This window comes from Oncorhynchus clarkii, unplaced genomic scaffold (assembly GCF_045791955.1).
Source record: "Oncorhynchus clarkii lewisi isolate Uvic-CL-2024 unplaced genomic scaffold, UVic_Ocla_1.0 unplaced_contig_11936_pilon_pilon, whole genome shotgun sequence".
NCBI lineage: Eukaryota > Metazoa > Chordata > Actinopteri > Salmoniformes > Salmonidae > Oncorhynchus > Oncorhynchus clarkii.
In genome coordinates, this window is record NW_027261146.1 from 509043 (window position 1) to 535000 (window position 25958).

General features: G+C 43.8%; 2 protein-coding genes across 5 annotated transcripts in view; one reads left to right on the forward strand and one right to left on the reverse strand.

Moving 5' to 3' along the window:
- Positions 1-4525: 4525 nt before the first annotated feature.
- On the reverse strand, positions 4526-7321 carry LOC139405428 (regulator of G-protein signaling 4-like). 2 transcript variants are annotated; one of them, XM_071147755.1, is made up of 5 exons: positions 7278-7321; positions 5750-5818; positions 5517-5569; positions 5085-5248; positions 4526-4843 (listed from the first exon to the last, which is right to left on the reverse strand). In XM_071147755.1, the coding sequence occupies exons 1-5, from the start codon at positions 7319-7321 to the stop codon at positions 4676-4678; spliced, it is 498 nt and encodes a 165-aa protein (XP_071003856.1). In that variant the 3' UTR covers positions 4526-4675. The 2 variants fall into 2 exon arrangements, with proteins under 2 accessions (XP_071003856.1, XP_071003857.1); XM_071147756.1 differs by lacking the exon at positions 7278-7321 and adding an exon at positions 6929-6942.
- Positions 7322-11261: 3940 nt separating this feature from the next.
- LOC139405423 (mitochondrial adenyl nucleotide antiporter SLC25A23-like) overlaps positions 11262-25958 on the forward strand; it is a 21766-nt gene continuing 7069 nt past the window's right edge. For 2 of the 3 annotated variants that reach the window (XM_071147750.1, XM_071147748.1), the window contains exons 1-5: positions 11262-11649; positions 21635-21761; positions 22048-22135; positions 24297-24408; positions 24999-25157. In XM_071147750.1, the coding sequence (XP_071003851.1) occupies positions 11452-11649; positions 21635-21761; positions 22048-22135; positions 24297-24408; positions 24999-25157 (684 nt within the window). In that variant the 5' untranslated portion in view covers positions 11262-11451. The remainder of the gene's footprint in view (positions 11650-21634; positions 21762-22047; positions 22136-24296; positions 24409-24998; positions 25158-25958) is intronic. The other variant, XM_071147749.1, reaches the window with a different exon arrangement.

Below are 25958 nucleotides of genomic sequence, written 5' to 3' on the forward strand. Positions count from 1 at the left end.
ATAAAGTCGACAGGTTTCTGAAAGTTATGGGACATGGACAGCCCTAACCTCACCAGAACATAAAGTCGACAGGTTTCTGAAAGTTATGGGACATGGACAGCCCTAACCTCACCAGAACATAAAGTCGACAGGTTTCTGAAAGTTATGGGACATGGACAGCCCTAACCTCACCAGAACATAAAGTCGACAGGTTTCTGAAAGTTATGGGACATGGACAGCCCTAACCTCACCAGAACATAAAGTCGACAGGTTTCTGAAAGTTATGGGACATGGACAGCCCTAACCTCACCAGAACATAAAGTCGACAGGTTTCTGAAAGTTATGGGACATGGACAGCCCTAACCTCACCAGAACATAAAGTCGACAGGTTTCTGAAAGTTATGGGACATGGACAGCCTCAACCTCACCAGAACATAAAGTCGACAGGTTTCTGAAAGTTATGGGACATGGACAGCCCCAACCTCACCAGAACATAAAGTTTCTGAAAGTTATGGGACATGGACAGCCCCAACCTCACCAGAACATAAAGTCGACAGGTTTCTGAAAGTTATGGGACATGGACAGCCCCAACCTCACCAGAACATAAAGTCGACAGGTTTCTGAAAGTTATGGGACATGGACAGCCCCAACCTCACCAGAACATAAAGTCGACAGGTTTCTGAAAGTTATGGGACATGGACAGCCCTAACCTCACCAGAACATAAAGTCGACAGGTTTCTGAAAGTTATGGGACATGGACAGCCCTAACCTCACCAGAACATAAAGTCGACAGGTTTCTGAAAGTTATGGGACATGGACAGCCCTAACCTCACCAGAACATAAATTCGACAGGTTTCTGAAAGTTATGGGACATGGACAGCCCCAACCTCACCAGAACATAAAGTCGACAGGTTTCTGAAAGTTATGGGACATGGACAGCCCTAACCTCACCAGAACATAAAGTCGACAGGTTTCTGAAAGTTATGGGACATGGACAGCCCTAACCTCACCAGAACATAAAGTCGACAGGTTTCTGAAAGTTATGGGACATGGACAGCCCTAACCTCACCAGAACATAAAGTCGACAGGTTTCTGAAAGTTATGGGACATGGACAGCCCTAACCTCACCAGAACATAAAGTCGACAGGTTTCTGAAAGTTATGGGACATGGACAGCCCTAACCTCACCAGAACATAAAGTCGACAGGTTTCTGAAAGTTATGGGACATGGACAGCCCTAACCTCACCAGAACATAAAGTCGACAGGTTTCTGAAAGTTATGGGACATGGACAGCCCCAACCTCACCAGAACATAAAGTCGACAGGTTTCTGAAAGTTATGGGACATGGACAGCCCTAACCTCACCAGAACATAAAGTCGACAGGTTTCTGAAAGTTATGGGACATGGACAGCCCTAACCTCACCAGAACATAAAGTCGACAGGTTTCTCGTTACGGCTACATTTTATTCTAGTTCAACATGCGATCCAATGAACTCTGCACATACATGTAATCCTGGACACATACATGTAATCCTGGACACATACATGTAATCCTGGACACATACATGTAATCCTGGACACATACATGTAATCCTGGACACATACATGTAATCCTGGTGCACATACATGTAATCCTGGTGCACATACATGTAATCCTGGACACATACATGTAATCCTGGTGCACATACATGTAATCCTGGTGCACATACATGTAATCCTGGACACATACATGTAATCCTGGACACATACATGTAATCCTGGACACATACATGTAATCCTGGACACATACATGTAATCCTGGTGCACATACATGTAATCCTGGTGCACATACATGTAATCCTGGACACATACATGTAATCCTGGTGCACATACATGTAATCCTGGTGCACATACATGTAATCCTGGACACATACATGTAATCCTGGACACATACATGTAATCCTGGTGCACATACATGTAATCCTGGGCACACACATGTAATCCTGGTGCACATACATGTAATCCTGGGCACATACATGTAATCCTGGTGCACATACATGTAATCCTGGACACATACATGTAATCCTGGTGCACATACATGTAATCCTGGTGCACATACATGTAATCCTGGTGCACATACATGTAATCCTGGGCATCCTGGTGCACATACATGTAATCCTGGGCACATACATGTAATCCTGGTGCACATACATGTAATCCTGGTGCACATACATGTAATCCTGGTGCACATACATGTAATCCTGGACACGTACATGTAATCCTGGTGCACAAACATGTAATCCTGGACACATACATGTAATCCTGAGCACATACATGTAATCCTGGGCACATACATGTAATCCTGGACACATACATGTAATCCTGAGCACATACATGTAATCCTGGGCACATACATGTAATCCTGGGCACATACATGTAATCCATGTGCACATACACGTTTCTAATACTAATACAGTTATAACTCCCTCTACAGAAGAGCATCTAGGAAGACGAGTTACTCAGTGAAATGTTAGATACTACTGCACTGTTGAAGCGAGGAACACAAGCATTTCCCTACACCCGCAATACCATCTGTTAATTATGTGTATGTGACCAATAACATCTGATAAATATGGACCAATACCATCTGATAAATATGGACCAATAACATCTGTTAAATATGGACCAATAACATCTGATAAATATGGACCAATACCATCTGATAAATATGGACCAATAACATCTGTTAAATATGGACCAATAACATCTGTTAAATATGTGTATGGACCAATAACATCTGTTAAATATGTGTATGGACCAATAACATCTGTTAAATATGGACCAATAACATCTGTTAAATATGGACCAATAACATCTGTTAAATATGTGTATGTGACCAATAACATCTGTTAAATATGTGTATGGACCAATAACATCTGTTAAATATGGACCAATAACATCTGATAAATATGGACCAATACCATCTGTTAAATATGGACCAATACCATCTGTTTAATATGGACCAATAACATCTGTTAAATATGGGCCAATAACATCTGTTAAATATGGACCAATACCATCTGTTAAATATGGACCAATAACATCTGTTAAATATGGACCAATAATATCTGTTAAATATGGACCAATAACATATGTTTAATATGGACCAATAACATCTGTTAAATATGGACCAATAACATCTGTTAAATATGTGTATGGACCAATAACATCTGTTAAATATGGACCAATAACATCTGTTAAATATGGACCAATAACATCTGTTAAATATGTGTATGTGACCAATAACATCTGTTAAATATGTGTATGGACCAATACCATCTGATAAATATGGACCAATAACATCTGTTAAATATGTGACCAATAACATCTGGTAAATATGGACCAATAACATCTGTTAAATATGTAACAATAACATCTGTTAAATATGTGTATGTGACCAATAACATTGTTAAATATGGACCAATAACATCTGTTAAATATGGACCAATAACATCTGTTAAATATGGACCAATAACATCTGTTAAATATGGACCAATAACATCTGTTAAATATGGACCAATAACATCTGTTAAATGTGTATGGACCAATAACATCTGTTAAATATGGACCAATAACATCTGTTAAATATGGACCAATAACATCTGTTAAATATGTGTATGGACCAATAACATCTGTTAAATATGGACCAATAACATCTGTTAAATATGGACCAATAACATCTGTTAAATATGGACCAATAACATCTGTTAAATATGTGTATGGACCAATAACATCTGTTAAATATGTGTATGTGACCAATAACATCTGTTAAATATGTGTATGGACCAATACCATCTGATAAATATGGACCAATACCATCTGATAAATATGGACCAATAACATCTGATAAATATGTGTATGTGACCAATACCATCTGATAAATATGGACCAATAACATCTGTTAAATATGGACCAATAACATCTGTTAAATATGTGTATGTGACCAATAACATCTGTTAAATATGGACCAATAACATCTGTTAAATATGGACCAATAACATCTGTTAAATATGTGTATGGACCAATAACATCTGTTAAATATGGACCAATAACATCTGTTAATTATGGACCAATAACATCTGTTAAATATGTGTATGGACCAATAACATCTGTTAAATATGTGTATGTGACCAATAACATCTGTTAAATATGTGTATGTGACCAATAACATCTGTTAAATATGGACCAATAACATCTGTTAAATATGTGTATGTGACCAATAACATCTGATAAATATGTGTATGTGACCAATAACATCTGTTAAATATGGACCAATAACATCTGTTAAATATAGACCAATAACATCTGTTAAATATGTGTATGGACCAATAACATCTGTTAAATATGTGTATGTGACCAATAACATCTGTTAAATATGGACCAATAACATCTGTTAAATATGTGTATGGACCAATTTGATTTGACTAGAATACTCAGGATCTCAGTTCCTGTCAAAACACTTGATTAAGAACTACATGGACATATACCATAGTTATACCATATTTATGATAAACACAAACATCTTACAACTCACATATGAGTGTCTACTAAGACTTGAGTATAAATATAAATGATATAAATTCTAATGTTATAAAACACAGCTTGTTATTATGTTGTTGTGTGGTCCTCCGGGGCAGCAGGTGGCGCTGTGGAATATCTAAGGAACCCTAAGGGCCTCCAGGCAGTGTGGGGAGCGCAGGAAGCGAGGATAAGAGTCTTTGGCCATCAGGTGGTAGACGTGTTGTTGGGCCTCGTGGAATGTGTCGCCTGCAGGCTCTTCCATCACTCGCAGTAGAGCCTCCCTGGTCTCAGCATCCAGGTTCACCTGGCAACAACACACACAATGTTCAGACAACGCCTGTACAACGTTCACTAGTATCCTGTCCAGGGGGTGTCCTTTACATCGAGCTTCCTTATGCTACAGAAATATGAGAAATGGGGGGCTCTCGCCCCTATGGACTGTTCTGGCTCAGACAAGGCTTACTTACTTCTACAACATTCACACAACATCTATACAACGTCTGTAAAATGTATATACAACATTTAGACAACAACACTCCACCTACCTCCTGTGGTGAACCAGGGTTGATGTATTGGCCGTACATAGACTGGGCCTTGGCCCCCTGCTGCCATGGGGGGGTAACCCTGTACTCCTCACAGGCCAACCAGAACTGCAGGTTCTCCTCACTGAACTCAGACTGCAGGAACCAGAGGAAAGCTTTCTGGCCAACTGGGAGGAGGGGGCATTTCAACAAGTCAAACTATACATTGCCACGGAAACGTATCAGTGTAATTAGAGAAGAGAAGGAGGGAGAGAAAGAGAGAAGAGGGGGAGAGAGAAGAGGGAGAAAGCAAAAAAAGAGATAGGGAGGGAGAGAAGAGAGAGAGAGATAGAATAGAGAGAGAAAGAGATGAGAGCGGGAGAGAAAAGGAAGAGAGGAAAAGAGAAGAGCGATAGAAGAGAGAGGGGGACAGAGAAGAGATGGACTAGATCTTACTCTTGCTGTTGAGTAGAGACTCCAGATCCTGAAGAGTCCTGTCCTCATGGACCCTTTAGAAGAGTCATGAGGTTATGGAGAGAAAGAGATTAGGGAGAAGCTCTGATGTCAGTTAAACAACCCACAGTTCCTGACGTAACTCAAGACTGCAGTAACTCACTGGTGTAGAATGGTGGACAGACAGACAGACAGACAGACACACAGACACACAGACACACAGACAGACAGGTTACCTGTGTTTGTGATGTGTCCACTCCTGTTTGTCAGCCAGGTGACTCAACTTCACCCGCATCCCCTTTGCTCTGGAACACACACACACACACACACACACACATTTAGTTTGTGCTCTATATCTAAAAATCGAATCACATCAACCTCCTGCTTCGACAATCACATCAACCTTCTCCTTCAACAATCACATCAACCTCCTGCTTCGACAATCACATCAACCTTCTCCTTCAACAATCACATCAACCTTCTCCTTCAACAATCACATTAACCTTCTCCTTCAACAATCACATCAACCTCCTGCTTCGACAATCACATCAACCTTCTCCTTCAACAATCACATCAACCTCCTGCTTCGACAATCACATCAACCTCCTGCTTCGACAATCACATCAACCTTCTCGTTCAACAATCACATCAACCTTCTCCTTCAACAATCACATCAACCTTCTCCTTCAACAATCACATTAACCTTCTCCTTCAACAATCACATCAACCTTCTCCTTCAACAATCACATTAACCCTCTCCTTCAACAATCACATCAACCTTCTCCTTCAACAATCACATCAACCTTCACCTTCAACAATCACATTAACCTTCTCCTTCAACAAAACACATCAACCTTCACCTTCAACAATCACATCAACCTTCTCCTTCAACAATCACATCAACAATACTACTTCAACAAAACACACTGATCTCTCTTTAGAAACTATGATGCATCCTCACACACTACACAATACATACTCCACAATACATACTACACAATACATACTACACAATACACAATACATACTACACAATACAAACTACATACTACACAATACATACTACACACCACATACTACACAATACATACTACACACGACATACTACACACTACACAATACATACTACACAATACATACTACATACTACACAATACATACTACTACACACTACACACTACACAGTACATAATACTACACACTACACACTACATACTACACAATACATACTACACACTACATACTACACAATACATACTACACAATACATACTACACAATACATACTATACACTACATACTACACACTACATACTACACACAACATACTACACAATACATACTACTACACACTACATACTACATACTACACAATACATACTACACAATACATACTACATACTACATACTACATACCAGGGGAGGACGGCTCATAAATGGACTGGCATCCAACCATGTCTCCCCAGTTATGGTGCCACCAACCTCCTGTGCTACACATTTCATACTATACTACACACTACATACAGTACTATATACTACACACTACACACTACATACAGTACTATATACTACACACTACACACTACATACAGTAGTATATACTACACACTACACACTACATACAGTAGTACATACTACATACTACACACTACATACAGTACTACATACTACACACTACATACAGTACTACACACTACACACTACATACAGTACTATATACTACACACTACACACTACATACAGTACGACCTACTTCCATACTCACTTCTCCAAGCACGACGAGGGAAGGGAGGACAGTCCTTTACACATTTCATACTACACACTACACACTACATACAGTACTATATACTACACACTACACACTACATACAGTACGACCTACTTCCATACTCACTTCTCCAAGCACGACGAGGGAAGGGAGGACAGTCCTTTACACATTTCATGCTACACACTACACACTACATACAGTACTACACACTACACACTACATACAGTACTACATACTACACACTACATACAGTACTACATACTACACACTACATACAGTACTACATACTACACACTACACACTACATACAGTACTACACACTACACACTACATACAGTACTACACACTACACACTACATACAGTACTACATACTTCCATACTCACTTCTCCAAGCACGACGAGGGAAGGGAGGACAGTCCTTTACACATTTTAGCACGTGGGAAGGAAATTAACGAAACAAACAAAAAATGTGAAACCAGCTGTTGTATTCTGATGTGTGCTCCTTCCTGTCCTGTTCTGTGCTCCTTCCTGTTCTGTTCTGTGTCTGTGCACAAACTAACCCCCTACAGTGTATCAGCCCCTTTAATATACCTGCTTATCACACATGTTAATCAACCACACATCTGAGAACAGAATGAGGGAGGAGGATGGATGGATGGATGGATGGGGGAGAGATGGATGGACGGATGGATGGATGGGGGAGAGATGGAGGGTAATGTAAGACAGGAGGTGTACGTGTGCTCCGACAACACCTGGCCGTTAATGTACCGGAACCGTTAACACCGGGAAAAGAAAGACGGGCCAGCACACACAATGAGGTAATCAGGAGACAGTGTGTGTGTGTGTCAGAGATCGAATGGCCAGTCTGTCAGCATGTGTGTTCTCACTTCTCAGCCAACCAGTCAGTGTGATGGGAAAAGTCCATTCACCAGAGAGAGGGGTGATGACAGACGAACAGGTGATACACTGGCCTCACCACTCCAACTATGGAAAGTGTGTGCGTGTGTGTGTGTGTGTGTGTGCGTGTGTGTGCATGTGTGTGTGTGTGTGCATGCGTGCGGCTTGGTTTATGGGGAGATTTCCCACTTCCCCATGATGACAAAGGCTATTTTAAGTTTAGGGGTTCGGGTTAGAATTAGGGTAAGGGGTTAGTGGGGTAGGTTTAGGGTTTAGGGTTAGGTTTTGGGTTAGGGGTTAGGAGTTAGGTTTTGGGTTAGGGTTTTGGGTTAGGGGTTAGTGGGGTAGGTTTAGGGTTTTGGGTTAGGGGTTAGGAGTTAGGTTTAGGGTTTTGGGTTAGGGGTTAGGGATAGGAGTTGGGTTAGGGGTTAGGAGTTAGGTTTTTGGTTAGGGGGTAGGAGTTAGGTTTAGGGTTTTGGGTTAGGGGTTAGGAGTTAGGTTTAGGGTTAGGGGTTAGGAGTTAGGTTTAGGGTTTTGGGTTAGGGGTTAGGAGTTATGTTTAGGGTTTTGGGTTAGGGGTTAGGAGTTAGGTTTAGGGTTTTGGGTTAGGGGTTAGGAGTTAGGTTTAGGGTTTTGGGTTAGGGGTTAGGAGTTAGGTTTAGGGTTTTGGGTTAGGGGTTAGGAGTTAGGTTTAGGGCTAGGTTTAGGGTGTTACAACTAGGTGTGACTAGTTGTAACAGGTATGACTAGTTGTAACAGCTGACTAGTTGTAACAGGTGTAACTAGTTGTAACAGGTGTGACTAGTTGTAACAGGTATGATTAGTTGTAACAGCTGACTAGTTGTAACAGGTGTAACTAGTTGTAACAGGTGTGACTAGTTGTAACAGGTGTAACTAGTTGTAACAGGTGTGACTAGTTGTAACAGGTGACTAGTTGTAACAGCTGACTAGTTGTAACAGCTGACTAGTTGTAACAGGTGTGACTAGTTGTAACAGCTGATTAGTTGTAACAGGTGTAACTAGTTGTAACAGGTGTGACTAGTTGTAACAGGTGACTGACTAGTTGTAACAGGTGTAACTAGTTGTAACAGCTGACTAGTTGTAACAGGTGTGACTAGTTGTAACAGGTATGACTAGTTGTAACAGCTGACTAGTTGTAACAGGTGTAACTAGTTGTAACAGGTGTGACTAGTTGTAACAGGTATGACTAGTTGTAACAGCTGACTAGTTGTAACAGGTGTAACTAGTTGTAACAGGTGTGACTAGTTGTAACAGGTGTAACTAGTTGTAACAGGTGTGACTAGTTGTAACAGCTGATTAGTTGTAACAGGTGTAACTAGTTGTAACAGGTGTGACTAGTTGTAACAGGTGACTGACTAGTTGTAACAGGTGTAACTAGTTGTAACAGGTGTGACTAGTTGTAACAGGTGACTAGTTGTAACAGGTGACTAGTTGTAACAGGTGACTAGTTGTAACAGGTGTGACTAGTTGTAACAGGTGACTAGTTGTAACAGGTGACTAGTTGTAACAGCTGACTAGTTGTAACAGGTGTGACTAGTTGTAACAGGTGACTAGTTGTAACAGGTGTAACTAGTTGTAACAGGTGACTAGTTGTAACAGGTGTAACTAGTTGTAACAGGTGACTAGTTGTAACAGGTGTAACTAGTTGTAACAGGTGACTAGTTGTAACAGCTGACTAGTTGTAACAGGTGACTAGTTGTAATAGCTGACTAGTTGTAACAGGTGTGACTAGTTGTAACAGATGACTAGTTGTAACAGCTGACTAGTTGTAACAGGTGTAACTAGTTGTAACAGGTGTGACTAGTTGATAAGCCAGATGGTTGGGTGTGTGACTAGTTGTAACAGGTGACTAGTTGTAACAGCTGACTAGTTGTAACAGGTGACTAGTTGTAACAGCTGACTAGTTGTAACAGGTGTAACTAGTTGTAACAGGTGTGACTAGTTGATAAGCCAGATGGTTGGGTGTGTGACTAGTTGTAACAGGTGACTAGTTGTAACAGCTGACTAGTTGTAACAGGTGTGACTCGTTGTAACAGGTGACTAGTTGTAACAGGTGACTAGTTGATAAGCCAGATGGTTGGGTGTGTGACTAGTTGTAACAGGTGACTAGTTGATAAGCCAGATGGTTGGGTGTGTGCTGGACATTTGTCTGAGAAGGCCACTTGACTTTATTTGAGTGGGCGCCCGCCCGTATCTGTGTGTGTTACTGCAACACAGGACCATGTTATTGTTGCAAACATGATTTATAAAGGGGCATTCCTGGCATCAGTCCAACAGAGTGATTCATAATGTACTGAAAGAAAACATCATATAGTCTACAACATGTGGTATAGAAAATGTACAATGTCATTGAACTGTAATAGACTCAAGAACTATTACTACGATATTTCAGGATTGTATTACGAGAGCAAGTCCCACCATTGCCTACGAGACTGTTTCAACAGTGTTTTTCAATTCACCTTGGGTCTTTGTGTGTGGGGACTGAACTAAATGCGTGTCCCTGGTAGTCTACAGAGGGCTAGGCTACGGCGCAGACTCAAGACAACACATTCCTTCGACGCTTCGCTTTCTCAGTTGACGCGACGGCGACGGTTTCTGACGTGAAGCAAGGATACATTAGCAGCATTGGCCTAGATAATATCTTCTTCGCATGACAGCGACCCGACACGGACCAACTATTTGCAACGCTGCAAAGCGCGCATTTGCTGTCACATTCTGACGGATCGTAACGTCAGGACGGTGCATTACAAACCACCCGGGGTTGGTGTGCGTCCCAAAAAAAACAAGAGGACGACATGTACAGGCCTAATCTTTAAACGTCTCGGGCATATCCGTTACCGAGATTAATTTGACACTGGATTAAGGTTACGGTTCTGGCAGTTTGCCGCGCTCCGTTCTAAAGCACCGAAAGAAGGAAGGGCTTTCTGTCTTTACTACTATGTTAGGTTACCGTCGCTTCCTGGTTTCTTGACGGATAAATAAACAACTATTTACAACCAATTAAGGTATAAAAACGGGTGTTAAAACTTTGAAATGATGTGTAACATGTATAGCATGAGCGCGTCGTGAGGTCCACCGTTCGATTGTTTTTAATCTGCACATCTGTCTCTGTCCTTCTCCCGAGTGATTTACTGACTGAGTAGCCTGAATATTACAACAACAACACATCTATCCTGATTTGGACATCGGACGCCGATGACTCTATAGGCTATTCCACCGGGATCTAACCGACGCAGCCAACCGTCACCACGCATGGGTCCGCCGGGGGCTCGGATCCCACGGGGCTGGAGGACCCAGGCCCGCTGCCAGGAGGATGGCGACCCGGAGAGGGAGAAGCGATGGGTGGAACTGTTCGACGAACTGGACTTGAACAGTGATGGAGTCATCGATATCCACGAGCTCCGTGTGGGTTTGGCGAAACGTGGGCTCTCCCGCCGCGCGGTGGACCGGGTAAGCAGCCAACGAGCCCGGGCAGCAACTCGGCTGTCATTCGGTATACCTTGATGATGATCACGAATTACGTTTTTTTACGTGAAACGTTTGGCTATAGCCTAAACTCACACGGTGGGGATCCCCCTAGCCATCACCAGCCACTAATTGCATGTTATGTGTGTGTGTGTGTGTGTGTGTGTGTGTGTGTGTGTGTGTGTGCGTGCGTGCGCGCGCGTGTGTGTGTGTGTGTGTGTGATGGCCTCGGGTGGGCAACTCCACAGTATAGGCCTTGGGTGGGCAACTCCAGTCCTCTGGGCTGAGTGGTGTCACATCTTTCCACCATCCCCAGCAAACACAGCTGGTTAAACGTATTACAATTTCCCCTGAAGATCATGATCTGTACCCCTGCATACTGACTCCTACCGTTATTGTCATGTTATTGTGTTACTTTGTATTATTATTTACATGAGTTTATTTGGTTAATATTCCCTTAAACTAGAGCTTGTAAGTACGGATTTCACAGTAAGGTCTACACTTGTTGTATTCTGCGCATGTGACGAATAAAGTTTGATTTGATGATGAAATGATTATTGGAGTCAGGTGTGTCAGCTGGGGGCAAACATTTGACACCCATCAGGGCCCCGGGGACTGCAGTCGCCCATCCCTGGTATAGGCTATACGAAGATAGATAGGTAACCTCCTGAGACCACCAGGCTATATGAAGATAGATAGGTAACCTCCTGAGACCACCAGGCTATATGAAGATAGATAGGTAACCTCCTGAGACCACCAGGCTATATGAAGATAGATAGGTAACCTCCTGAGAGCACCAGGCTATATGAAGATAGATAGGTAACCTCCTGAGAGCACCAGGCTATATGAAGATAGATAGGTAACCTCCTGAGACCACCAGGCTATATGAAGATAGATAGGTAACCTCCTGAGACCACCAGGCTATATGAAGATAGATAGGTAACCTCCTGAGAGCACCAGGCTATATGAAGATAGATAGGTAACCTCCTGAGAGCACCAGGCTATATGAAGATAGATAGGTAACCTCCTGAGAGCACCAGGCTATATGAAGATAGATAGGTAACCTCCTGAGACCACCAGGCTATATGAAGATAGATAGGTAACCTCCTGAGAGCACCAGGCTATATGAAGATAGATAGGTAACCTCCTGAGACCACCAGGCTATATGAAGATAGATAGGTAACCTCCTGAGAGCACCAGGCTATATGAAGATAGATAGGTAACCTCCTGAGACCACCAGGCTATATGAAGATAGATAGGTAACCTCCTGAGACCACCAGGCTATATGAAGATAGATAGGTAACCTCCTGAGACCACCAGGCTATATGAAGATAGATAGGTAACCTCCTGAGAGCACCAGGCTATATGAAGATAGATAGGTAACCTCATGAGACCACCAGGCTATATGAAGATAGATAGGTAACCTCCTGAGACCACCAGGCTATATGAAGATAGATAGGTAACCTCCTGAGACCACCAGGCTATATGAAGATAGATAGGTAACCTCCTGAGACCACCAGGCTATATGAAGATAGATAGGTAACCTCCTGAGAGCACCAGGCTATATGAAGATAGATAGGTAACCTCCTGAGACCACCAGGCTATATGAAGATAGATAGGTAACCTCCTGAGAGCACCAGGCTATATGAAGATAGATAGGTAACCTCCTGAGACCACCAGACTATATGAAGATAGATAGGTAACCTCCTGAGAGCACCAGGCTATATGAAGATAGATAGGTAACCTCCTGAGACCACCAGGCTATATGAAGATAGATAGGTAACCTCCTGAGAGCACCAGGCTATATGAAGATAGGTAACCTCCTGAGAGCACCAGGCTATATGAAGATAGATAGGTAACCTCCTGAGAGCACCAGGCTATATGAAGATAGATAGGTAACCTGAGACCACCAGGCTATATGAAGATAGATAGGTAACCTCCTGAGCTGACTCATCTCACTGAACAGATCAATGACTGATCAATGATCACCATTATTGATGAATTGGAATGTGAAGCAACTACATCTGACCTCTGGCTGAACTCTGAACTCTGACTGTGATGGGATATAGGTCTATAGACAAAGATAGTGGATAAATTAAGATAGTTCACTCAGGCGGTTAACCATTGAAAATAAAATGGTCTGTTTAATACCTCGTCAAAATCTGTCTTCTTTGTTGTTGTTGCATTGGATGCAATCCACTGCATCTGCCAGTGTCTCACCTCCACATCTGGCAGTGTCTCACCTCCACATCTGGCAGTGTCTCACCTCCACATCTGGCAGTGTCTCACCTCCACATCTGGCAGTGTCTCACCTCCACATCTGCCAGTGTCTCACCTCCACATCTGGCAGTGTCTCACCTCCACATCTGGCAGTGTCTCACCTCCACATCTGCCAGTGTCTCACCTCCACATCTGGCAGTGTCTCACCTCCACATCTACCAGTGTCTCACCTCCACATCTGGCAGTGTCTCACCTCCACATCTGGCAGTGTCTCACCTCCACATCTGGCAGTGTCTCACCTCCACATCTACCAGTGTCTCACCTCCACATCTGGCAGTGTCTCACCTCCACATCTACCAGTGTCTCACCTCCACATCTACCAGTGTCTCACCTCCACATCTGCCAGTGTCTCACCTCCACATCTGGCAGTGTCTCACCTCCACATCTGCCAGTGTCTCACCTCCACATTTGCCAGTGTCTCACCTCCACATCTGCGGTGAAAGGTGGCAGAGGTTGAGCGGTGTTTGTCAGAATATGAGAATATATCCACAAAATTGGTCTTGTCACAGAATCGTCTGTAGCGTCTGACTGGTTTGGCCGTATATCTCTCAGATATACTCAGAGATACTTCATAACAAACTTTTTTTTTGGGGGGGGGGGGGACTATCTGTTGTTCCATGTAGTGAATCTGTTATTCAATGCGTTGGTATGTTACATCAAAAAATAATTATATATTATTTTGATACGACAAGGGGTTTTAAAATTCTAAATCAAGTAGCAAATTATCCTTGGTATGACCTTAGTTTAGTAGATGCAGAAACTCCACTATAGCTAATATATTTGTATATAGGCTATTATAGGTAAGAGAGGTGCATGAACTCAAGCAGTATAAAATCCTGAGGTGCCGGTCCTCAGCTCCGGTAAACTCCTGCCCAAGTCAAACACTGCTCACAGTAAAGACTGTCCCAAATAGAACCATATTCCTTTTACATAGGTAATATAGGGCTCCATTTGGGACAAAGAGGGTATAGGCCTGGCCTACTACTGTACTGCATATGTTGTCTTAGGTCTCTCTTTATGTAGTGTTGTCTCTCTTTATGTAGTGGTGTCTCTCTTTATGTAGTGGTGTCTCTCTTTATGTAGTGGTGTCTCTCTTTATGTAGTGGTGTCTCTCTTTATGTAGTGGTGTCTCTCTTTATGTAGTGTTGTCTCTCTTTATGTAGTGGTGTCTCTCTTTGTGTAGTGGTGTCTCTCTTTGTGTAGTGGTGTCTCTCTTTATGTAGTGGTGTCTCTCTTTATGTAGTGGTGTCTCTCTTTATGTAGTGTTGTGGTCTCTCTCTTTATGTAGTGTAGTGGTCTCTCTCTTTTTGTAGTGTAGTGGTGTCTCTTTATGTAGTGTTGTCTCTCTTTATGTAGTGTTGTGGTCTCTCTCTTTATGTAGTGTTGTGGTGTCTCTCTTTATGTGGTGTTGTGGTCTCTCTCTTTATGTAGTGTTGTGGTGTCTCTCTTTATGTAGTGTTGTCTCTCTTTATGTAGTGTAGTGGTCTCTCTCTTTATGTAGTGTAGTGGTCTCTCTCTTTTTGTAGTGTTGTGGTCTCTCTCTTTATGTAGTGTAGTGGTCTCTCTCTTTATGTAGTGTTGTCTCTCTTTATGTAGTGGTGTTGTCTCTCTTTATGTAGTGTTGTGGTCTCTCTTTATGTAGTGTAGTGGTCTCTCTCTTTATGTAGTGTAGTGGTCTCTCTCTTTTTGTAGTGTAGTGGTGTCTCTTTATGTAGTGTTGTCTCTCTTTATGTAGTGTTGTGGTCTCTCTCTTTATGTAGTGTAGTGGTCTCTCTCTTTTTGTAGTGTTGTGTTGTCTCTCTTTATGTAGTGTTGTGGTCTCTCTCTTTATGTAGTGTAGTGGTCTCTCTCTTTATGTAGTGTTGTCTCTCTTTATGTAGTGTTGTGGTCTCTCTTTATGTAGTGTTGTGGTCTCTCTTTATGTAGTGTAGTGGTCTCTCTCTTTATGTAGTGTAGTGGTCTCTCTCTTTTTGTAGTGTAGTGGTGTCTCTTTATGTAGTGTTGTCTCTCTTTATGTAGTGTTGTGGTCTCTCTTTATGTGGTGTTGTGGTCTCTCTCTTTATGTAGTGTTGTGGTCTCTCTCTATGTAGTGTTGTGGTGTCTCTCTTTATGTAGTGTAGTGGTCTCTCTCTTTATGTAGTGTTGTGGTCTCTCTTTATGTAGTGTTGTGGTGTCTCTTTATGTGGTGTTGTGGTGTCTCTTTATGTAGTGTTGTGGTGTCCATTTATGTAGTGTTGTGGTGTCTCTCTTTATGTAGTGTTGTGGTGTCTCTCTTTATGTGGTGTTGTGGTGTCTCTCTCGTTGTGATGTGTGTTAAATATAACATGTAGAAATATATGTATTACTGTAAACAGCACTTTAAATGAGAAGTCGGATCCTCAGCCAGTTCATTAAATTAAGTCTACTAAATCACCATTCTGTTGGAGAGTTATAGGGCATTGTTTTGTGTGTTTGAATGTGTTTCTGTTGACTTTGTTATACGCACACACACACAGACACACACACACACACACACACACACACACACACACACACACACACACACACACCTCCCGCTATCAGTTTATGGCTGTTTTTCTTGGCAGAAAGAGTGTAGCAGACAAACACACAGTGGTGTTCTGTCTGTGTTCACGTGTGTCGGTGAGAGTACACGTTCCCTATTTTAGTTCAAGGAGAGAGTTGGTAAGCCGAGAAAGCATTTAACCTTTCCCACTCACGCTATCTCTTTTCTCTGTCTCTCTCTCTCTCTCTCGCCTTGCTTTTTCTCTCTCTGTCTTTTCTCTGTCTCTCTCTGTCTCTCTCTCTCTCTCCCCTTGCTCTCTCTCTCTCTCTCCCCATGCTTGCTCTCTCGCTGTCTCTCTCTGTCTCTCTCTCTCTGTCTCTCTCTCTCTCTCCCCTTGCTCTCTCTCTCTCTTCCCATGCTTGCTCTCTCTCTCTGTCTCTCTCTCTGTCTCTCTCTCTCTGTCTCTCTCTCTCTGATTACTACTGGAAACATGACTGTTTTTCTACTGAACACTAGACAACTCTACCTGATTACTACTGGAAACACGACTGTTTTCCTACTGAACACTACACAACTCTACCTGATTACTACTGGAAACACGACTGTTTTCAACACTAGACAACTCTACCTGATTACTACTGGAAACACGACTGTTTTCCTACTGAACACTACACAACTCTACCTGATTACTACTGGAAACACGACTGTTTTCTACTGAACACTAGACAACTCTACCTGATTACTACTGGAAACACGACTGTTTTCCTACTGAACACTACACAACTCTACCTGATTACTACTGGAAACACGACTGTTTTCTACTGAACACTAGACAACTCTACCTGATTACTACTGGAAACACAACTGTTTTCCTACTGAACACTACACAACTCTACCTGATTACTACTGGAAACACGACTGTTTTCCTACTGAACACTAGACAACTCTACCTGATTACTACTGGAAACACGACTGTTTTCAACACTAGACAACTCTACCTGATTACTACTGGAAACACGACTGTTTTCTACTGAACACTACACAACTCTACCTGATTACTACTGGAAACACGACTGTTTTTCTACTGAACACTAGACAACTCTGCTTGTGTATCTTGAGTAAACTACACATTCACTACAAGTCTCTGCATATAAGAGGTTTTGGATGGCTGAGAGGATGATTTTTGGATGATTTTTGGAAGGCTGAGAGTTTTATTGTTGTTGCCCTGACGACAACCCAGAACTCTGCCTTCTCTCCCCTCATCCTACCTCTCCTTCTTTCCTCTCCTCATCTTCCTCATCTCCCGTCCTGTCCTCCTCATTGTCCTCATTGTCTCTCTCTTTATGTAGTGTAGTGGTCTCTCTCTTTTTGTAGTGTAGTGGTGTCTCTTTATGTAGTGTTGTCTCTCTTTATGTAGTGTTGTGGTCTCTCTCTTTATGTAGTGTTGTGGTGTCTCTCTTTATGTGGTGTTGTGGTCTCTCTCTTTATGTAGTGTTTTGGTGTCTCTCTTTATGTAGTGTTGTCTCTCTTTATGTAGTGTAGTGGTCTCTCTCTTTATGTAGTGTAGTGGTCTCTCTCTTTTTGTAGTGTTGTGGTCTCTCTCTTTATGTAGTGTAGTGGTCTCTCTCTTTATGTAGTGTTGTCTCTCTTTATGTAGTGGTGTTGTCTCTCTTTATGTAGTGTTGTGGTCTCTCTTTATGTAGTGTAGTGGTCTCTCTCTTTATGTAGTGTAGTGGTCTACACAACTCTACCTGATTACTACTGGAAACACGACTGTTTTCTACTGAACACTAGACAACTCTACCTGATTACTACTGGAAACACGACTGTTTTCCTACTGAACACTACACAACTCTACCTGATTACTACTGGAAACACGACTGTTTTCTACTGAACACTAGACAACTCTACCTGATTACTACTGGAAACACAACTGTTTTCCTACTGAACACTACACAACTCTACCTGATTACTACTGGAAACACGACTGTGCTTGTGTAGACAACTCTGCTTGTGTATCTTGAGTAAACTACACATTCACTACAAGTCTCTGCATATAAGAGGTTTTGGATGGCTGAGAGGATGATTTTTGGATGATTTTTGGAAGGCTGAGAGTTTTATTGTTGTTGCCCTGACGACAACCCAGAACTCTGCCTTCTCTCCCCTCATCCTACCTCTCCTTCTTTCCTCTCCTCATCTTCCTCATCTCCCGTCCTGTCCTCCTCATTGTCCTCTTCCATTCCCTATCTCCTTTGCCCTCTTCCTACTCTTCATCCTCCATTCCCCCTCCTCCTCCTCTTCCTGTGGAATGTTAGTTGTGGCCCGGGGTTACCTATGGCAACGTGTGTGTGTGTGTGTGTGTGTGTGTGTGTGTGTGTGTGTGTGTGGTGTGTGTGTGTGTGTGGTGTGTGTGTGTGTTTGTGGTGTGTGTGTGTGTGTGTGTGTGTGTGTGTGTGTGTGTGTGTGTGTGTGTTTTGTGTGTGTGTGTGTGTGTGTGTGTGTGTGTGTGTGTGTGTGTGTGTGCTGCCTTACTGCAGGGGAGAATAATGCTCTGTTGTTAACGAGGGAGTAGGGCTGGTGGGAGGTTGGGAAACAGACAGGTTGACTGGAGCTGTGTGAAGGACTGGATTTATAGAGCAAGCCTACTGTGTCCATGACTAACAAACATCGGCTTGAGTCTCTGATGGCACCCTATTCCCTATATAGTGCACTACTTCTTGCCCTATGCTACGGTCAAAAGACCAACTCAGTGGCCGCCCTGAGATTGAAAGGTTGGGAGTTTGATCTCCGGCTGAGTCATACCAAAGAGAGCATTAATTAGATGGATTGGGCGTAAGGCTAGTGTCCTGTCCAGGGGGTGTACTGGTACATCAAGCTGCCTCAACCTACAGAAACAGGAGATAGACTAGTGTCCTGTCCAGGGGGTGTACTGGTACATCAGGCTGCCTCACCCTACAGAAACAGGAGATAGACTAGTGTCCTGTCCAGGGGGTGTACTGGTACATCAAGCTGCCTCACCTTACAGAAACAGGAGATAGACTAGTGTCCTGTCCAGGGGGTGTACTGGTACATCAGGCTGCCTCACCCTACAGAAACAAGAGATAGACTAGTGTCCTGTCCAGGGGGTGTACTGGTACATCAAGCTGCCTCACCTTACAGAAACAGGAGATAGACTAGTGTCCTGTCCAGGGGGTGTACTGGTACATCAGGCTGCCTCACCCTACAGAAACATGAGATAGACTAGTGTCCTGTCCAGGGGGTGTACTGGTACATCATTCTGCCTCACCCTACAGAAACAGGAGATAGACTAGTGTCCTGTCCAGGGGGTGTACTGGTACATCAGGCTGCCTCACCCTACAGAAACAGGAGATAGACTAGTGTCCTGTCCAGGGGGTGTACTGGTACATCAAGCTGCCTCACCCTACAGAAACAGGAGATAGACTAGTGTCCTGTCCAGGGGGTGTACTGGTACATCATTCTGCCTCACCCTACAGAAACAGGAGATAGACTAGTGTCCTGTCCAGGGGGTGTACTGGTACATCAAGCTGCCTCACCTTACAGAAACAGGAGATAGACTAGTGTCTTGTCCAGGGGGTGTACTGGTACATCAAGCTGCCTCACCCTACAGAAACAGGAGATAGACTAGTGTCCTGTCCAGGGGGTGTACTGGTACATCAAGCTGCCTCACCCTACAGAAACAGGAGATAGACTAGTGTCCTGTCCAGGGGGTGTACTGGTACATCAAGCTGCCTCACCCTACAGAAACAGGAGATAGACTAGTGTCCTGTCCAGGGGGTGTACTGGTACATCAAGCTGGAAGAATAGGAGGAATGGTCTCTGGTCTAGAGTAGTGTACTATATAGGAGGAATGGTCTCTGGTCAAGAGTAGTGTACTATATAGGAGGAATGGTCTCTGGTCTAGAGTAGTGTACTATATAGGAGGAATGGTCTCTGGTCTAGAGTAGTGTACTATATAGGAGGAATGGTCTCTGGTCTAGAGTAGTGTACTATATAGGAGGAATGGTCTCTGGTCTAGAGTAGTGTACTATATAGGGTACCATTTGGAATGTATGGAATGTCAATATGTCTGTGATGTAATGTGACTGACCCAGGGTTGACCTCAGAGTGGTTTGTGACTGTGTTTCTCAGGTTGTCTGTCAGTTTCAGTGTATTGATTTTGCTTCTTGTCTTTGCATCCGGCTGGCTTTGTATCTTCTTCCCCCCTTTCACCTCCACATTAACATTCCATCCACCACTTCCTCCTGTTCTTAATTCACCTCCACATTAACATTACATCCACCACTTCCCCCTGTTCTTAATTCACCTCCACATTAACATTCCATCCACCACTTCCTCCTGTTCTTAATTCACCTCCACATTAACATTCCATCCACCACTTCCTCCTGTTCTTAATTCACCTCCACATTAACATTCCATCCATAACTTCCTCCTGTTCTTAATTCACCTCCACATTAACATTCCATCCACCACTTCCTCCTGTTCTTAATTCACCTCCACATTAACATTCCATCCACCACTTCCTCCTGTTCTTAATTCACCTCCACATTAACATTCCATCCACCACTTCCTCCTGTTCTTAATTCACCTCCACATTAACATTCCATCCACCACTTCCTCCTGTTCTTAATTCACCTCCACATTAACATTCCATCCACCACTTCCTCCTGTTCTTAATTCACCTCCACATTAACATTCCATCCACCACTTCCTCCTGTTCTTAATTCACCTCCACATTAACATTCCATCCACCACTTCCTCCTGTTCTTAATTCACCTCCACATTAACATTCCATCCACCACTTCCTCCTGTTCTTAATTCACCTCCACATTAACATTCCATCCACCACTTCCTCCTGTTCTTAATTCACCTCCACATTAACATTCCATCCACCACTTCCTCCTGTTCTTAACCATGTTGGCAACTCTTCTACCTCCTCTCCATCTCCTCCCCCACCTCTCCTCTCTCTCCTCACTCCACATCTCTCCATCTCTCCATCTCCTCTCTCCTCGTCCAACATCTCTCCATTCCCTCTCCACCCTTCCACCCTGTTCCCCCCCACCACCTTTCCACTCCCCCATCTCTTCAACCCCACCACCTCCTCCCCTCTCCACCACCACCTCTGCCCCTACACCGCTCCTCCACCCCCCTTCTGTGCCCCCTCCCCAGCAGATTGTCAAGGAGGGGGACAGCAACAATGATGGAGAGTTGGACTTCCAGGAGTTCCGGCAGTACCTCCGCTCCCACGAGGAAGAGCTCCGACTCATGTTCCTCAGCCTGGACCGCAACAACGACGGTTTGTAAAGATAAATATGAACCCGTCTTACGTACGGGGCTCCAGAATCACAGGGAGATAAATGGACATCCTCTGTAGTTGTTTAACTAAAATACGCAGACGTGTGCAGACCCACATTTTGTAACTTGATACAAATATACAATATAGCCAATTTTGCAAAGCTCACTGGGTTCTTGTGTTGCGTACGTACGTAAGGTATGTGAATAAAATACACACTGAGAAACACAATCAAAACACACACAGTCAAATACACACACCAACTCTGACGTGGATACTGTGTTTGCAGGTGAGATAGATGTATCAGAGATTCAGCAGTCCCTTCAAACTCTGGGAATAGCTGTCAGTCTGAAGGAGGCTGCCACCATCATGAAGAGGTCTGTACAATCTACTCTACTCATATCTACGCTGGAATGATACAGTCTACTCTGGTTATATCTGTGCTGTAATTGCACAATCTAGTATGAATTGTAGAATGGCTTTGTTTTCTACAATTGGAGTTGTCGGACAACTATACTTTTATGTTTGTGAGTGTGAGTTTGCATGATTATTACTGTGTGCGTGTGCGTGTGCGTGTGTGTGTGTGTGTGTGTGTGTTCGTCCATGCATGTGTGTGTGTGTGTGTGTTCGTCCATGCATGTGTGGGTGTGTGTCCATCTGTGTGTGTGTGTTTGCGTCGGTCCATGCAAGTGTATGTGTATGTCTTCTAGGCTTGTCTTGGTCGACCGAGAGTCGTCCTGTTCTTTTGACCAATCGATTGGTTGAAACGTTGAAACTTCTTTTTTCCATATATAGACAGACTATGTGTTTGAATACAACCAACTACATGTTGCGCTGAGCTTGTCTGATGCTTTAAGCACACTGTTTGGACTAAATAATTAAGATGCACAAATGACTGAAGAAAGAGCCCGATGGTCACACTGTGTTGAAGTGTCTGTGTGACTGGTGCACGTTGTCTCTCTCTCCTCCCTACTGCAGAGGAAAGGCACAACAGCACAGCTGAGAGTTTATTGTCTGTCTGTGCTGAAGCTGTGACGTCATTTCAGCCGTTTAGTTTCTTACTGGTTTCTGACTGAAAAGTTCTGTTAACGAAATAATCTAATTTGTTCAGGAACAACATTCCCTATTCCCTCAACCCTTGTTCCTATTAGGAACAACATTCCCTATTCCCTCAACCCTTGTTCCTATTAGGAACAACATTCCCTATTCCCTCAACCCTTGTTTCTATTAGGAACAACATTCCCTAATCCCTCAACCCTTGCTTTCTTTACATGAAACATGTAAGCATCGCATGCATGTGACCAATAGGACCTGACCTATAGCCCATAATAATCACATCAATAAATCGGTTATAACAAACTCCAAACACAGTAACACGTGACAGCAAAATGGATGCGGAGGACGTGAAAAAGAAGCTGGAAGCGGTCTAATGTTTACTGGTTGCTCAGGCGGGAAAGGGGAAGTCAGATCTGTGGAAGACATTTGACTTAGTTGTGGAGACTACAGGAGATCCAGGAAAAAGGAAGGTTTAGGAGCGAAAGCTGTGTGTTAGAGCTGGGTGTTTATTATGTGTGACAAACAGGTGCTGTTAGATTATAATATATTTTGTTCTGCCTGTTTGGAACAGTGTAAACAACACTAAATAACGTATAAGTAATACCAGTCTGTTCTAACGGAAAACACTTAAAGCACTTAAAACACGTAAAGCCTTTATTACAGCATAGCAAAGATTAAAAACAGACGAATCTGTGAAATTACTTTATCCAACATTTTGCCGTTGCTTGAGGCTTGGTGCTCATGGAATCAGTAGGTTGTTAAACAAACACTCAAACAGAGGACAGAAGCAGGATCAGTCTTATTTCTGTAGAGATATATATGGATGATTTATAAAGCCTGGGACATTTAACAGTTAGTTAACTATCTAGTTAAATAGTTTCCTCTCTCCTCAATTTTCTTAGACAATTAGGCTCAAGGCAAAAGGGCTGTTTCCTCGTCTCTGCTGCTGCCTCGCCCACATTGTTCTCAATCCCAATATGCTGGTTAACTTGTTGTCAGGGAAAGGTGCCAATTCTACGGCTCACCAAAGATGATGTTTCAGAACCGCGGACAGCGACCGTATCCAACGCGGGGGAAAGAGCATTTGTTATGAAATAATATTCGATTTATTATTGTTGCACCATTATTTTAACATAATATAACCTATATTCAATTTCAGTATCACATGTCTTAGAGTGATGGACTGTGCCACCCCCACGGCCTCCACAATGGATTAGTCCACTGAGACAGGAGCCAATCAGACGGTGTCTTGTACAAAAACAAGATATACTAATGTGCTACTGCTGGACTAAAGAAATGTCGGTCGACCAACAGCCTGTCAACCGGAACAATCCACCAGTCCACTAAAGGGGGTCAGCCCTAGTGTGTCCGTGTGTGCGTACGTCTGTGTGTGTGTGTGTGTACGTCTGTGTGTGTGTGTCCGTCTGTGTGTGTGTGTGTACGTGTCGTGCTATGTGTGACATTCTCTCTGTCTCTGGTCAGTATTGACAGGGATGGTAACATGACCATCGACTGGGATGAGTGGCGAGATCACTTCCTGTTCAACCCCATACATAGTCTGGAAGACATCTCTCGCTACTGGAAACACTCTCATGTGAGTCACACACACACACACACACACACACACACACGCACACACACACGCACACACACACACTGGAAACCCAGCAGAGATGTAGCCTGGATACCAGTCTGACAACTTTGTTGTTTAGTAACTAAGTAGTTTGTCAAATGACTCCCTCTCCCTCCTCCCCCTTTCTCTCCTCCCCCTCCATCCCTACCTCTCCCTCCTCCCCCTCCATCCCTACCTCTCCCTCCTCCCCCTCCATCCCTACCTCTTCCTCCTCCCCCTCCATCCCTACCTCTCCCTCCTCCCCCTCCATCCCTACCTCTTCCTCCTCCCCCTCCATCCCTACCTCTCCCTCCTCCCCCTCCATCCCTACCTCTTCCTCCTCCCCCTCCATCCCTACCTCTTCCTCCTCCCCCTCCATCCCTACCTCTTCCTCCTCCCCCTCCATCCCTACCTCTTCCTCCTCCCCCTCCATCCCTACCTCTCCCTCCTCTCCCTCCCTCCCCCTACCTCTCCCTCCTCCCCTGTCCCTCCTCCCCCCTCCATCCCTACGTCTCCCTTCTCCCCCATCCCTCCTACCTCTCCCTCCTTCCCCCCTCTCTCTCTCTGTCTAGATGCTGGACATAGGAGACAACCTGACCTGTCCTGATGAGTTCTCAGAGCAGGAGAAGAAGTCAGGGTTCGTCTGGAGACAGCTGATGGCTGGAGCTATGGCAGGATCAGTCTCCCGGACCGGCACCGCCCCACTGGACCGCCTTAAAGTCTTCCTGCAGGTGAGGAGAGGAGAAGGGAAGAGAGGACAGAAGAGGAGAACAGGAGTTTGGGGAGAGGAGAGAAAAGGAGAGTGGAGGGTAGGAGTCTAGAGGAGAGAAAAGGAGAGGAGAGGAAAAGAGAGGAGAGGGGAGGAGAGGAGAGGGGAGGAAAAGAGAGGAGAGGGGAGGAGACTAGAGGAAAGGAGGGAAGATAAGAGGAGAGGGGAGGAGACATTATGAGAGGAGAGGAGAGGGGAGGAGACTAGAGGAGAGGGGAGGAAAAGAGAGGAGAGGGGAGGAGACTAGAGGAGAAGGGAGGGGAGGAGAGGAAGGTAGAGTTGAGTAGAGGGAAGGGGAGGAGACTAGAGGAAAGGAGAGGAGAGGAGAGGAGAGGAGAAGAGAGGAGAGGAGAGGAGAGGAGAGGAGAGGAGAGGAGAGGGGAGGAAGGTGGTTGGTGAAATGAAGTTGCCCCTACACACTGGTCTAAGTTCAGCTTCACATGCCTCCTCTAAATTGTTGAGGTTAGGATAGGGGGACGGTAAACTGTTCCTAGATCTGGTCCTGAGGTGGAGATGTGTATTCATCTCCACCTGGTGGGGATGTGAAGTATCACCACTGAAATATTCTAACTACAGAGTGGTTATCTAACTTGTGTACTGTACATCATGTGTTCACTCCAGATCACTCTGGGCTCGTAATATTATATGACATGATCGACTAGTCAGGTCTGAATAAGAGTGTCTAGAGGGTGTGTCAAAAGCAGTGTACTAAAGAGGGTGTCATTTAGGACACCCCTCCTGATACACTGTGTCTGTGTCCCCC